The sequence below is a fragment of the Pecten maximus genome, chromosome 10 (genome assembly GCF_902652985.1).
Source record: "Pecten maximus chromosome 10, xPecMax1.1, whole genome shotgun sequence".
NCBI lineage: Eukaryota > Metazoa > Mollusca > Bivalvia > Pectinida > Pectinidae > Pecten > Pecten maximus.
This window is the reverse complement of record NC_047024.1, coordinates 1,704,924-1,719,514: the sequence shown is the minus strand read 5'-3', so window position 1 is coordinate 1,719,514 and position 14,591 is coordinate 1,704,924. Positions and strand designations below refer to the sequence as shown.

General features: G+C 40.2%; 1 protein-coding gene across 1 annotated transcript in view; it reads right to left on the bottom strand.

The window, feature by feature from the left end:
* Positions 1-565: 565 nt before the first annotated feature.
* LOC117336142 (N-acetylated-alpha-linked acidic dipeptidase 2-like) overlaps positions 566-14,591 on the bottom strand; it is a 41,061-nt gene continuing 27,035 nt past the window's right edge. Inside the window, exons 14-18 of the mRNA XM_033896525.1 lie at positions 13,717-13,804; positions 12,621-12,867; positions 10,131-10,212; positions 9,120-9,212; positions 566-945 (exon numbers count right to left, since the gene is read on the bottom strand). Of these exons, the coding sequence (XP_033752416.1) occupies positions 765-945; positions 9,120-9,212; positions 10,131-10,212; positions 12,621-12,867; positions 13,717-13,804 (691 nt within the window). The 3' untranslated portion in view covers positions 566-764. The remainder of the gene's footprint in view (positions 946-9,119; positions 9,213-10,130; positions 10,213-12,620; positions 12,868-13,716; positions 13,805-14,591) is intronic.

Here is a 14,591-nt window from a genome sequence, read left to right as displayed (position 1 = left end):
AGTATTTACTCCAATTACCACTATTGGGCCTCGTTCCTTCGGCCCCAAGGGAGTCTTTTTATACGACATTGGATCTCCTTTGCCCAATAATGCTCAAGACGAAGTTTCATCAATATCCATTTAATCGTTCAGGACTAGTAGCGATTTAAACGATTCCTTGGACGACGGACGCTGCGCTATGGTATACATTGTAAGCTCACTGGACTTTCGGATCAGGTGAGTGGAATATGTCATCTAGGCTTGTTACTTCGTTTATGTAGTATGTTGTATTCGTTAATGCCGATCTAATGCATCCTAGCTGGAATCGCTGCTTTAACAACACATGGTCATAATATTCATCAACCAATCGCATTCGTGAAGACTGGTTTCAAATATCAGGATGTTCGGAACTTCCCTTGCCGATTGTACGTTGTCGTGCATTTATCCATGCAGCAATCTATTCTATACAGACTTAGATATACATGTACCTCGCTTCATCTTCATATCTATTTGATATACATTATCGACATTATATGTGTGATAAACAAAAACCCTAGCGAAATAACACTTTACAATAACTTGACACTCGTGAAAAAATACAGTTTCTTTAATAGCTCACTTACAATTAATACATTTTATCAATCAAATCATATGTTAATTATCTCAATCGCAAATTAAAATATCTGACTTGAAATTGAATGTTTTGAGTTCATTATTACAGTCACTCCCGAACACAAACACACCAATATAACAATGACACCAGGCGATGTTGTAGAAGAGGTCGACTAATAAAGCAGGACTTTAGCCGCCGAGAAGAAGGCATGCGCAATGACAGAGAGGTGCCCCTCGAGCTCCCTAACAGCTTCCGGTGTGCTGCTATGTTTATACCGGGAGAGAAGATCCGCCGCCCCCGGGAAATCTTGACCGCCATAATGGTTCGTAGCACTCGGCGTATGAATGAGATGTCTGTAAAATAAAACGGTTATATTAAATGATATGATAGCCAGTTAGTGTGTTAATGTTGGTGGATATGATAGTCAGTTAGTGTGTTAATGTTGGTGGATATGATAGCCAGTTAGTGTGTTAATGTTGGTGGATATGATAGCCAGTTAGTGTGTTAATGTTGGTGGATATGATAGTCAGTTAGTGTGTTATTCTTATGTGTATGTATTCGTTTAGGGTTTAAATGTTCCTGGGGAAATGGCCAAACCAATGGTAATTATTATACCCTCGGTGTTGAAGACGGTTTAAAATTTGGGTTTTGGAATTTTGGTTTAAAACTTTGTGGTTTATTTGGAATTTTTATACAGTTGGGGTATACGTTGTTATTTCATTTTTAATTGGGGGATTTACATTATTGAATTTGTGTTAAAAAACAAAAAAATAGGAAAAATAAAAAATTGAAATGTGAAAAAATACAGTTTTTTTAAATGTTTAATTTTATCAATAAATAAATTTTTAAAATTTTAATTGGGTAAAATTTTTGATTAAATGAATTTTTGGGTTTGATTATTCAGAATTTGAAAAAACCCCCCAATAAAAAGGGGGAACCCCCGGGGAGGGTTTAGGGGTCGATTAAGGGGGATTTAGGCGGGAAGGGAGCGAAAAAACGAAAAGGGGACCCCCAAAGGGGGGGGCAGATGGGGGGAAAAAAGACCGCCGGGGGAAAAAATTTTGGAAGGGAGCCCGGGTAAAGGAAAATGTCTGAAAAAAAAGGGGGGAAAAAGAAAACCCGGGGAGGGAAGGGGGAAGGAGCAAGGGGGTTAGGGAAATGGGGGGAAGGGGCCGTTGGGGAAAGTTGGGGAAGTAGCGGGGGTTTTTTAATGGGGGGGGAAGGGAGGTTGAAGGGTTAGGGAAGCCATTTTGGGGGAAGGGGGGGAAAAAGGCCAGAGGGGGTTTTAAATGTTGGTGGTTGGTAGGGGGGGGGGGAAGAAACCCGGGGGAAGGGGGGGGAATGAAGCCAGTTTTGGTGAAGGGGGGGAAAAAAGGGGGGTTTTTAAGGGGGGGAATATACCCAGAAGGGGGCGGGGGGGGAAAGGGGGGGGGAAGGGGGAAGATAGCGGGGGGGGAGGGGGATAGTAAGAGGGGGTTTAAGGGTGAGGATAGAAGATTTTAGGGGTTTAATGTGGGGATATGAAAAGTTAGTGTTAAGTTGGTGGATATGATAGAGTAGTGTGTTTAATGTTGGGGATTGATACCCCAGTTGGTGGTTTAAAGTTGGTGGATATATGCAGTTAGGTGTTAATGTTGGTGGGATTTTGTAGAGTTGTTGTTAAGTGGTGGGATATGATAGCAGTAGTGTGTTATGTTGGTGGATATGATAGCAGTTAGTGTTTGTAATGTTGGTGGATATGATAGCTGTTAGTGTGTTAATGTTGGTGGATATGATAGCCAGTTAGGTGTTAATGTTGGTGGATATGATAGTCAGTTAGTGTGTTAATGTTGGTGGATATGATAGTCAGTTTAGTGTGTTGAATGTTGGTGGATGATGATGCCAGTTAGTGTGTTAATGTTGGTGGATATGATAGCCAGTTAGTGTGTTAAGTTGGTGGATATGATAGCCAGTTAGTGTTGTTAATGTTGTGGATCGATGTGTTAATTTGGTGGATATGATAGCATTAGTGTGTTAATGTTGGTGGATATGATAGCCAGTTAGGTGTTATATGTTGGGGATATGATAGCCAGTTAGTTGTTAATGTTGGTGGATATGATAGCCAGTTAGTGTGGTTTAATGTGGGATAGGATACGCAGTAGTGATTTAATAGTGTTGGATATGATAGCCAGTTAGTGTGTTAATGTTGGTGATATTGATAGTCAGTTAGTGTGTTAATGTTGGTGGATATGATAGCCAGTTAGTGTGTTAATGTTGGTGGATATGATAGCCAGTTAGTGTGTTAATGTTGGTGGATATGATAGCAGTTAGTGTGTTAATGTTGGTGGATATGATAGCCAGTTAGTGTGTTAATGTTGGTGGATATGAGACAGTTAGTGTGTAATGTTGGTGGATATGACAGTCAGTTAGTGTGTTAATGTTGGTGGATATGATAGCCAGTTAGTGTGTTAATGTTGGTGGATATGATAGCCAGTTAGTGTGTTAATGTTGGTGGATATGATAGTCAGTTAGTGTGTGTTAATGTTGGTTGATATGATAGCCAGTTAGTGTGTTAATGTTGGTGGATATGATAGCCAGTTAGTGTGTTAATGTTGGTGGATATGATAGCAGTTAGGTGTGTTAATGTTGGTGGATATGATAGCAGTTAGTGTGTTAATGTTGGTGGATATGATAGTCCAGTTAGTGTGTTAATGTTGGTTGGATATGATAGCCCAGTTAGTGTGTTACTGTTGGTGGATATGATAGCCAGTTAGTGTGTTAATGTTGGTGGATATGATAGCCAGTTAGTGTGTTAATGTTGGTGGATATGATAGTCAGTTAGTGTGTTATGTTGATGGATATGATAGCCAGTTACTGTGTTAAGGTGGTGGAACGAACCATTAGTAGTTAAGTGGTGGAATGGAAGTAGTTAGTGTGTTATTTTGGTGGAAGAAGCCAGTTATTTTGGTTTAAGTTGGTGTTTATGATGGGCCGTTAGTGTTTTAATGTTGGGGATTTTTGTAGAGAGGGGAGGGGGAAGAAGCAGAGGGGGGGGGTTGTTGGGGAAGAAGAAGAAAGGGGGGGGAAGGGGTTGGGGAATGTAGAGTAGGGGGGGTAAGGGGGGAAGATGGGAGGGGGTAAGGGGGGGAAGATAGAAGATTGTGTGTTAATTTTTGGTGGATATGTAATTTAGTGTGTTAATGGGGGGGATATATAGTTTTTAAAGTGGTTATTTTGGGGGATATATAGCCATTTGGGTTTTTAAATGTTGGGGATATTAGTATTTGGGGTTTTAATGTGGTGGATAGAACCCAGTTGTGTTTAAGGTTGTATGATACCCGTTATGTGATTTTGGGGGATATGATGAGAGTGGAAGGGTGGTGGATATGATAGCCAGTTAGTGTGTTAATGTTGGTGGATATGATAGCCAGTTAGTGTGTTAATGTTGGTGGATATGATAGCCAGTTAGTGTGTTAATGTTGGTGGATATGATAGCCAGTTAGTGTGTTAATGTTGGTGGATATGATAGCCAGTTAGTGTGTTAATGTTGGTGGATATGATAGCCAGTTAGTGTGTTAATGTTGGTGGATATGATAGCCAGTTAGTGTGTTAATGTTGGTGGATATGATAGCCAGTTAGTGTGTTAATGTTGGTGGATATGATAGCCAGTTAGTGTGTTAATGTTGGTGGATATGATAGCCAGTTAGTGTGTTAATGTTGGTGGATATGATAGCCAGTTAGTGTGTTAATGTTGGTGGATATGATAGCCAGTTAGTGTGTTAATGTTGGTGGATATGATAGCCAGTTAGTGTGTTAATGTTGGTGGATATGATAGCCAGTTAGTGTGTTAATGTTGGTGGATATGATAGCCAGTTAGTGTGTTAATGTTGGTGGATATGATAGCCAGTTAGTGTGTTAATGTTGGTGGATATGATAGCCAGTTAGTGTGTTAATGTTGGTGGATATGATAGCCAGTTAGTGTGTTAATGTTGGTGGATATGATAGCCAGTTAGTGTGTTAATGTTGGTGGATATGATAGCCAGTTAGTGTGTTAATGTTGGTGGATATGATAGCAGTTAGTGTGTTAATGTTGGTGGATATGATAGCCAGTTAGTGTGTTAATGTTGGTGGATATGATAGCCAGTTAGTGTGTTAATGTTGGTGGATATGATAGTCAGTTAGTGTGTTAATGTTGGTGGATATGATAGCAGTTAGTGTGTTAATGTTGGTGGATATGATAGCCAGTTAGTGTGTTAATGTTGGTGGATATGATAGCAGTTAGTGTGTTAATGTTGGTGGATATGATAGCCAGTTAGTGTGTTAATGTTGGTGGATATGATAGTCAGTTAGTGTGTTAATGTTGGTGGATATGATAGCCAGTTAGTGTGTTAATGTTGGTGGATATGATAGCCAGTTAGTGTGTTAATGTTGGTGGATATGATAGTCAGTTAGTGTGTTAATGTTGGTGGATATGATAGCCAGTTAGTGTGTTAATGTTGGTGGATATGATAGCCAGTTAGTGTGTTAATGTTGGTGGATATGATAGCCAGTTAGTGTGTTAATGTTGGTGGATATGATAGTCAGTTAGTGTGTTAATGTTGGTGGATATGATAGCCAGTTAGTGTGTTAATGTTGGTGGATATGATAGCCAGTTAGTGTGTTAATGTTGGTGGATATGATAGCCAGTTAGTGTGTTAATGTTGGTGGATATGATAGCCAGTTAGTGTGTTAATGTTGGTGGATATGATAGTCAGTTAGTGTGTTAATGTTGGTGGATATGATAGCCAGTTAGTGTGTTAATGTTGGTGGATATGATAGCCAGTTAGTGTGTTAATGTTGGTGGATATGATAGCCAGTTAGTGTGTTAATGTTGGTGGATATGATAGCCAGTTAGTGTGTTAATGTTGGTGGATATGATAGTCCAGTTAGTGTGTTAATGTTGGTGGATATGATAGCCAGTTAGTGTGTTAATGTTGGTGGATATGATAGCCAGTTAGTGTGGTAATGTTGGTGGATATGATACCCAGTTAGTGTGTTAATGTTGGTGGATATGATAGTCAGTTAGTGTGTTAATGTTGGTGGATATGATACCCAGTTAGTATGTTAATATTGGTGGATATGATAGCCAGTTATTGTGTTAATGTTGGTGGATATGATAGCCAGTTAGTGTGGTAATGTTGGTGGATATGATAGTCAGTTAGTGTGTTAATGTTGGTGGATATGATAGTCAGTTAGTGTGTTAATGTTCGTGGATATGATAGACCGTTAGTGTGTTAATGTTGGTGGATATGATAGCCAGTTAGTGTGTTAATGTTGGTGGATATGATAGCCAGTTAGTGTGTTAATGTTGGTGGATATGATAGTCAGTTAGTGTGTTAATGTTGGTGGATATGATAGTCAGTTAGTGTGTTAATCTTGGTGGATATGATAGCCAGTTAGTGTGTTAATGTTGGTGGATATGATAGCCAGTTAGTGTGTTAATGTTGGTGGATATGATAGCCAGTTAGTGTGTTATGTTGGTGGATATGATAGCCACTGTGTGTGTTAATGTTGGTGGATATGATAGCCAGTTAGTGTGTTAATGTTGGTGGATATGATAGCCAGTTAGTGTGTTAATGTTGGTGGATATGATAGCCAGTTAGTGTGTTAATGTTGGTGGATATGATAGTCAGTTAGTGTGTTAATGTTGGTGGATATGATAGCCAGTTAGTGTGTTAATGTTGGTGGATATGATAGTCAGTTAGTGTGTTAATGTTGGTGGATATGATAGCCAGTTAGTGTGTTAATGTTGGTGGATATGATAGTCAGTTAGTGTGTTAATGTTGGTGGATATGATAGCCAGTTAGTGTGTTACTGTTGGTGGATATGATAGCCAGTTAGTGTGTTAATGTTGGTGGATATGATAGTCAGTTAGTGTGTTTATGTTGGTGAGGGGATAGATACAGTTATTCCGTCAATGTTCGATGTATTGTCGGCAGTGTTCACCTAAACCCCGTCGTTGAGTTACGTTAATTATTCATGCTGTGTTGTACTCAAACCTTGCTACCATTATCATTAAATAAGCTATTAATTCCTATTAGATGGTGTTATAGCGCACCTAAATTATTCATACACTTTTCTATTCATTCCTATCAATAGACAATCAATACAGCTAGTTGAAAACCAACGAAATGAAAAAAATATTCTATTAAAATTAATTAATCCAAACAGAGCGACACACAGGTTATTTGTCTGTGTATTCTCTGACCTTAATGAGGAAAGCTAATCAACTGAAACCCGAACCTCCTTTGTGGAGAATTCCGTAAATACATCTCATTCATATTTCATGCATTTATAATCTTGCCTTACATTAGGAAAACAGAGTAATAACACTGTATGACAGTTTATGGTCAGCGGAAATAAGGGAGATAACTCTATACGAACAATGACGTCATGTCCCTCTTTTTTATGTTACACTATTTCAATCGTTGCGAACTGACGTCGGAATGGTATGATTTATTGTGAATATAATGTTTAACTATTTACTACAGATATCGTGTTTAAACCAGATATCCCTATTTCTTATGTAAATACATACATATAACATAATATATTAGAATTAGAGACATTTGTATCTGAAATAAAGATAAATAAATATGTCAGAAATACACGTAGAAATATCTTTACTGATGTTGGAATGCAAGAAGCTGACATACGATTTCAAATTCAGGGAACACTGGAATGTTGACGGTACAGAACACTGTGACACACAACTCACTTGTAATGACGGTACAGAACACTGTGACACACAACTCACTTGTAATGACGGTACAGAACACTGTCACACACAACTCACTTGTAATGACGGTACAGAACACTGTCACACACAACTCACTTGTAATGACGGTACAGAACACTGTCACACACAACTCACTTGTAATGACGGTACAGAACACTGTCACACACAACTCACTTGTAATGACGGTACAGAACACTGTGACAAACAACTCACTTATAATGACGGTACAGAACACTGTGACACACAGATCACTTGTAATGACGGTACAGAACACTGTGACACACAGATCACTTGTTATGACGGTACAGAACACTGTGACACACAACTCACTTGTAATGACGGTACAGAACACTGTGACACACAACTCACTTATAATGACAGTACAGAACACTGTGACACACAACTCACTTGTAATGACGGTACAGAACACTGTGACACACAACTCACTTGTAATGACGGTACAGAACACTGTGACACACAACTCACTTGTAATGACGGTACAGAACACTGTGACACACAACTCCCTTGTAATGACGGTACAGAGCACTGTGACATACAGCTCACTTGTAATGACGGTACAGAACACTGTGACACACAACTCACTTTTAATGACGGTACAGAACACTGTGACACACAGCTCACTTGTAATGACGGTACAGAACTCTGTGACACAACTCACTTGTAATGATGACGTTACAGAACACTGACACACAACTCACTTGTAATGACGGTACAGAACACTGTGACACACAACTCACTTGTAATGACGGTACAGAACACTGTGACACACAACTCACTTGTAATGACGGTACAGAACACTGTGACAAACAACTCACTTATAATGACGGTACAGAACACTGTGACACACAGATCACTTGTAATGACGGTACAGAACACTGTGACACACAGATCACTTGTAATGACGGTACAGAACACTGTGACACACAACTCACTTGTAATGACGGTACAGAACACTGTGACACACAACTCACTTATAATGACAGTACAGAACACTGTGACACACAACTCACTTGTAACGACGGTACAGAACACTGTGACACACAACTCACTTGTAATGACGGTACAGAACACTGTGACACACAACTCACTTGTAATGACGGTACAGAACACTGTGACACACAACTCACTTGTAATGACGGTACAGAACACTGTGACACACAACTCACTTGTAATGACGGTACAGAACACTGTGACACACAAACTCACTTGTAACGACGGTACAGAACACTGTGACACACAACTCACCTGTAATGACGGTACAGAACACTGTGACACACAACTCACTTGTAATGACGGTACAGAACACTGTGACACACAACTCACTTGTAACGACGGTACAGAACACTGTGACACACAACTCACTTGTAATGACGGTACAGAACACTGTGACACACAACTCACTTGTAACGACGGTACAGAACACAGTGACACACAACTCACTTGTAATGACGGTACAGAACACTGTGACACACAGCTCACTTGTAATGACGGTACAGAACACAGTGACACACAACTCACTTGTTATGACGGTACAGAACACTGTGACACACAGCTCACTTGTTATGACGGTACAGAACACTGTGACACAAAACTCACTTGTTATGACGGTACAGAACACTGTGACACACAACTCACTTGTTATGACGGTACAGAATACTGTGACACACAACTCACTTGTAATGACGGTACAGAACACTGTGACACACAAACTCGCTTCATTCACGTAGTTTAGGAAGGGAAGTAACTCACTTGTAATGTTGACGGTTTGGGATTCCATTGATATCGAGGAATGCCCTTTCTACTGCCATCAGTTTGTCGTTTAGAATCCGGATCGCAACAGGGCTTGAATAAATAAATAAATACATATATTATATTGTGTTTTAATTGAATTCTAATGAGATACCCTATCTTGTTTACGTAATAACCGGATCTTTGAGTTTACTATATTAATATTTATATATATTTCATTATTTTTGCAGATTCTCCGATAATTTGTCTTTGTTACTTAGTGATTTCATTCCAGGTTTTATTCAATTTACAACCGATATTATATTGATCATAGAATAAACTTCTTCTATACTTTAGTGTTTTAGTGTTTTTCAGCTAGTTTGTCTGCTTTGTCCATGCCTGGGATATCTATATGTGTTGGTACCCATTTTAGTGTGTTTGTACGACAGTAAAATAGAACTCTATACAGTCGGCCTAGTACTTTGTCTATTGTGTATAGTCTATTGTGTAAAGTCTATTGTGTATAGTCTATTGTGTAAAGTCTATTGTGTAAAGTCGGTGTATAGTCTATTGTGTAAAGTCTATTGTGTAAAGTATATTGTGTAAAATCTATTGTGTAAAGTCTATTGTGTAAAGTCTATTGTGTATAGTCTATTGTGTAAAGTATATTGTGTAAAGTCTATTGTGTATAGTCTATTGTGTAAAGTCTATTATGTAAAGTCTATTGTGTAAAGTCTATTGTGTAAAGTCTATTGTGTAAAGTCTATTGTGTAAAGTCTATTATGTAAAGTCTATTGTGTAAAGTCTATTGTGTAAAGTCTATTGTGTATAGTCTTATGTGTAAAGTCTATTGTGTAAAGTCTATTGTGTATAGTCTATTGTGTAAAGTCTATTGTGTATAGTCTTATGTGTAAAGTCTATTGTGTAAAGTCTATTGTGTAAAGTCTATTGTGTAAAGTCTCATATAAGATAAGTTCTAACTATAACGTCCACGGGTCACGTGATGTAGCTTAAATACAATACAAATCCTACTTTTGCCTGTCCAGACTTTCCGTTGCGTTCTCAAACTTGTCCACAGCCTCCATCAGGGCGTCAGCGCCCTTCATCACGCCATCTGAAACATAACAGGTACACTTAAAGTATCCGGGACATTACTCTTTAGTTTGTACAGGACAATCTCAGTAACTGCCCCACCACCCCACCACCCCATCACCCCAACACCCAACACCCCACCACCCATCACCCCACCACCCCACCACCCCATCACCCAACACCCACCCAAAACAGCACAAACCAAACACAACAACCCAAAAACACCCCACCACCCCAGCAAAAAAAACCAACACCCCACCACCCCATCACCACACCAGCAACCACCAAAAAAACCACCCAGAAAACACCCAACACCCAACCCCCACACCAACACCCCCCACCACCCAAAAACATCACCCAACACCCACCACCCCATCACCCAACACCCCACCATCACCCAACACCCCATCACCCAACACCCCACAATCACCCCACCACCCCATCACCCAACACCCCACCATCACCCCACCACCCCATCACCCCACCACCCCACCACCAACACCCCACCATCACCCAACACCCCACCATCACACACCTACACACAAACCCCGTCTCTCACACATTTACACCCTCACACACATACACCCTCACACATATACACCCGTGGTAATTTTCATTTCACTAGTGTATGCAGGCCTACATTCAATTTACGTAATATACTGAAACGAAAAAGAAACGCAACATGGAAAATTGTGATTAATTTTGTATTAAATATACATATCTGTATAAAAATCGCGGAAATAAACATGCACCCTGCCTAACACCCATACCAATCTTCAAAATCACCCAAGTGTGACTAGAGACCTATGCACTTCCGGCGCGGTAAAAACATCAAAAACCGTGCCTGTACAAACATATGCGTTCTTTTTTCATTCAAACCAGTATCAATTCATCACTAACATTGAGCCACATCATCGCCAATACTTTTGCAAACAATAATTCCTTTTACAATTATGCCACGGTTATCAAAGGTTGATAGAGGACGTGCTATAGCGATGCTTCTGGCAGGGAACACGCAACTTCACGTCGCTCGACAATTCAGAGTTCACAAATCGACTATTAGTCGATTAGTTTCACGTCTTAACAAAACAGGAAAAGTCGATGACCAGCCGAGATCAGGACGTCCACGCGTAACGTCGCGACGTCAAGACCGGGTTCTTAGGTTGGCACACCTGCGTAACAGGAGATTAACGGCCGCTGAAACGGCAAGGAATACGATTGGTAATCATAACCGTCGAATTCATCCCCAAACAGTGATCAACAGACTGCGTGAGGCTAATTTGCGTGCAAGGCGACAGTACGTTGGTTTACCACTAACACCGCAACGTCGAGCACGTCGTATGCAATGGGCAACGGCACATATGCCCAGACGTTTTCCTATGAGACGTTGGAGGTCTATGCTCTTCACCGATGAATCTCGATTCACGTTATTTCGAGCAGATGGCCGTCAACGTGTGTACCGGCGTCGAGGCGAACGTTTTGCTGACGCCTGTGTTTTGGAACACGACCGATTTGGGGGTGGATCAGTTATGGTTTGGGCGGGAATCTCCCATGGTTTGAAGACGCCTTTGGTGATAGTCAATGGGAATTTAACGGTCGTACGCTATCGGGATGAGATCCTTAGGCCCCATGTTGTGCCGTTTGTTAGGCAGCATCATCTAACCTTTCAGCAAGATAACGCGAGACCACACGTTGCAAGAGTCTGTAGAGACTTTCTTGCGACACAGAACATTGTTCCTATAGATTGGCCTCCATATAGCCCCGACCTGTCCCCAATCGAGCATTTGTGGGATGAATTAGACAGAAGAATTCGAAATCGCCGTAACCCCCCAAATACCCTCCCTCAGTTAGCAAATGCACTCGTCCAAGAATGGAATAACATTCCAATACGGAAAGTCAATGCCCTGATGAACTCAATGCAACAAAGAATTAGAGATGTGATAACTGTTCGAGGAGGACACACACGATATTAGGGCACGGTTTCAAAACTGCTGCCATTTCAACTTGGATTCACGTAGGGTACTACCAATCATGACCTTCTAGCAAAGTGACCTGTTCTTAAAAATCTCTAAACATTTAAAGGATGTTACATCAATATTCAATATTAACTATTACATATGAAATTTAAACATAATGCTCACAAGTATTATTTTATTAAACCTACAATTTGAAGTTGCGTTTCTTTTTCTTTTCAGTATATTTCTGAAGGAAAAAAAGTTAATTTCTCCGTCAGTCTGAGTATACATTTTATATACCTATACATGATATATATTTTCTGATGATCAATGTTTCCTTTGTACGTCTAGAAAATTGATATTATAAGTCAGAATTAAAGTACTTAATCAAAAATCAGGAAATAGTCTTTTTTCGGCTAAAGGGAGACAATTCTACTTAAAACTCGCTTCATCTGAGTCGTCCAACGGAACGTACTTATGTATTTTTGTTGGACGATTCCATACACAGATATGTTTAGGGAATGTACGGATAACCACAGATCGTCGGCGTAGTCCCGTAAACCCAGTGGAATAACAAGTGAATCTGACAGTCGTCTGCCCGTCTCCGCCATGATTCCCGCCATAGCACTGGAAATTTTAAATCCGGGGTCTATCATCATCATTAGATGGGTAGTCTCGTATCTGGTGTGGTACAGTGGTGTTCCTGCAGCAGGCCAATTGTCCTGTCAGAACCGGAGAGGTCATGTGTTAAAAAGACAGTCAACTCCCCTATATATTCTTTAGAAAATATGCTGGTGGCTCTTAACCATTTAATGCCAGTTTAAACGTTGGGATATATCGTAAACAGTTGTTAGAACATTAACAGAAGGATTCCAGAGGGAGCAGATAGGTCATCAATTGAGGACATACATACTTTTCCTCTCCTCTTCCGTCTTTGATTCCATTATTAATTGGCTTTTAAAATATTTGTTCATTTATGCAATAACTTTAGATGCAATCATTTATGCAGAATGCCAGATTGCGTTTATTATAACTGTATACAACGTCGGCTCGCGCGGTGTCTTCTCTCTTCACTCATTTAACACGTGCAGTACTGGCTTGAAAACCTTTATTTTGACATATTTTTATCAACCAATCAAAATGTTTCTTATTTATGAAGATCTTCGTCTGGAAAATGTAATATACCAAGATGGAAGTACTCATGTTTCGGCGTTGTTTGTTATCTGACATCTTGCCAAACAAACCAAAGAACATATAAAACGACATTTCCGATTGGTCAGCTTTTCCGTAGCCATTTTCTATGGAACCAATCATTCCTGAATTTTGTTCATGAATAATTCATGAATGCGAGACTTTTTGTGCCAGTGTCCCCAAGGGATCGACTGGAGCTATGGTATTCGAAGAGAGGTCGGTGGGTACTGACCATGAAAAATAGAGCTTCACAAAGGGAACAAGCAAATATACCATTTAATTTCATTAAGATAAAATCCCATTTTACCAATTAGTGTATCGGAGGTAAAAAAAACAAAAAAAAAACAAAACTTTTTTACTAGTAGCAAGTTGATTCTAACCATTTTAGCGAATTTAGGATAAAGGGAGGGAACTCCAGCATTAGCTACAAATGGCGTATGATCACTCCCGGAACCGACTTTCCGTGTTCTGTGGAAAACAAAATATTGATATTACATACGTTATGCATATTACATGTTTTAATCAGGCCTGCTGCCACGCATGCCCGCACTTAACATTCGACTAATTTTGGAACATGGTCTAAAGTTGGTTTCTACGGGATGGTAGGGTTGTACAATAGACACGTGGCCTAGGATTGGTTTCTACGGGATGGTAGAGTTGAACAATAGACACGTGGCCTAGGATTGGTTTCTACGGGATGGTAGGATTGTAGAAAAGACACGTGACCTAGGACTGGTATCTACGAGATGGTAGGATTGTAGAAAAGACACGTGACCTAGGACTGGTATCTACGGGATGGTAGACTTGTACAAGAGACACGTGGCATAGGACTGGTATCTACGGGATGGTAGACTTGTACAATAGACACGTGGCCTAGGACTGGTTTCTACGGGATGGTAGACTTGTACAATAGACACGTGGCCGAGGGCTGGTTTCTACGGGATGGTAGGATTGTACAATAGACACGTGGCCTAGGATTGGTTTCCACGGGATGGTAGGATTGCACAAAAGACACGTGGCCTAGGACTGGTATCTACGAGACGGTAGGATTGTAGAAAAGACACGTGACCTAGGATTGGTTTCCATGGGATGGTAGGATTGTAGAAAAGACACGTGGCCTAGGACTGGTATCTACGAGATGGTAGGATTGTAGAAAAGACACGTGGCCGAGGGCTGGTTTCTACGGGATGGTAGACTTGTACATAGACACGTGGCCTAGGACTGGTATCTACGGGATGGTAGAGTTGAACAATAG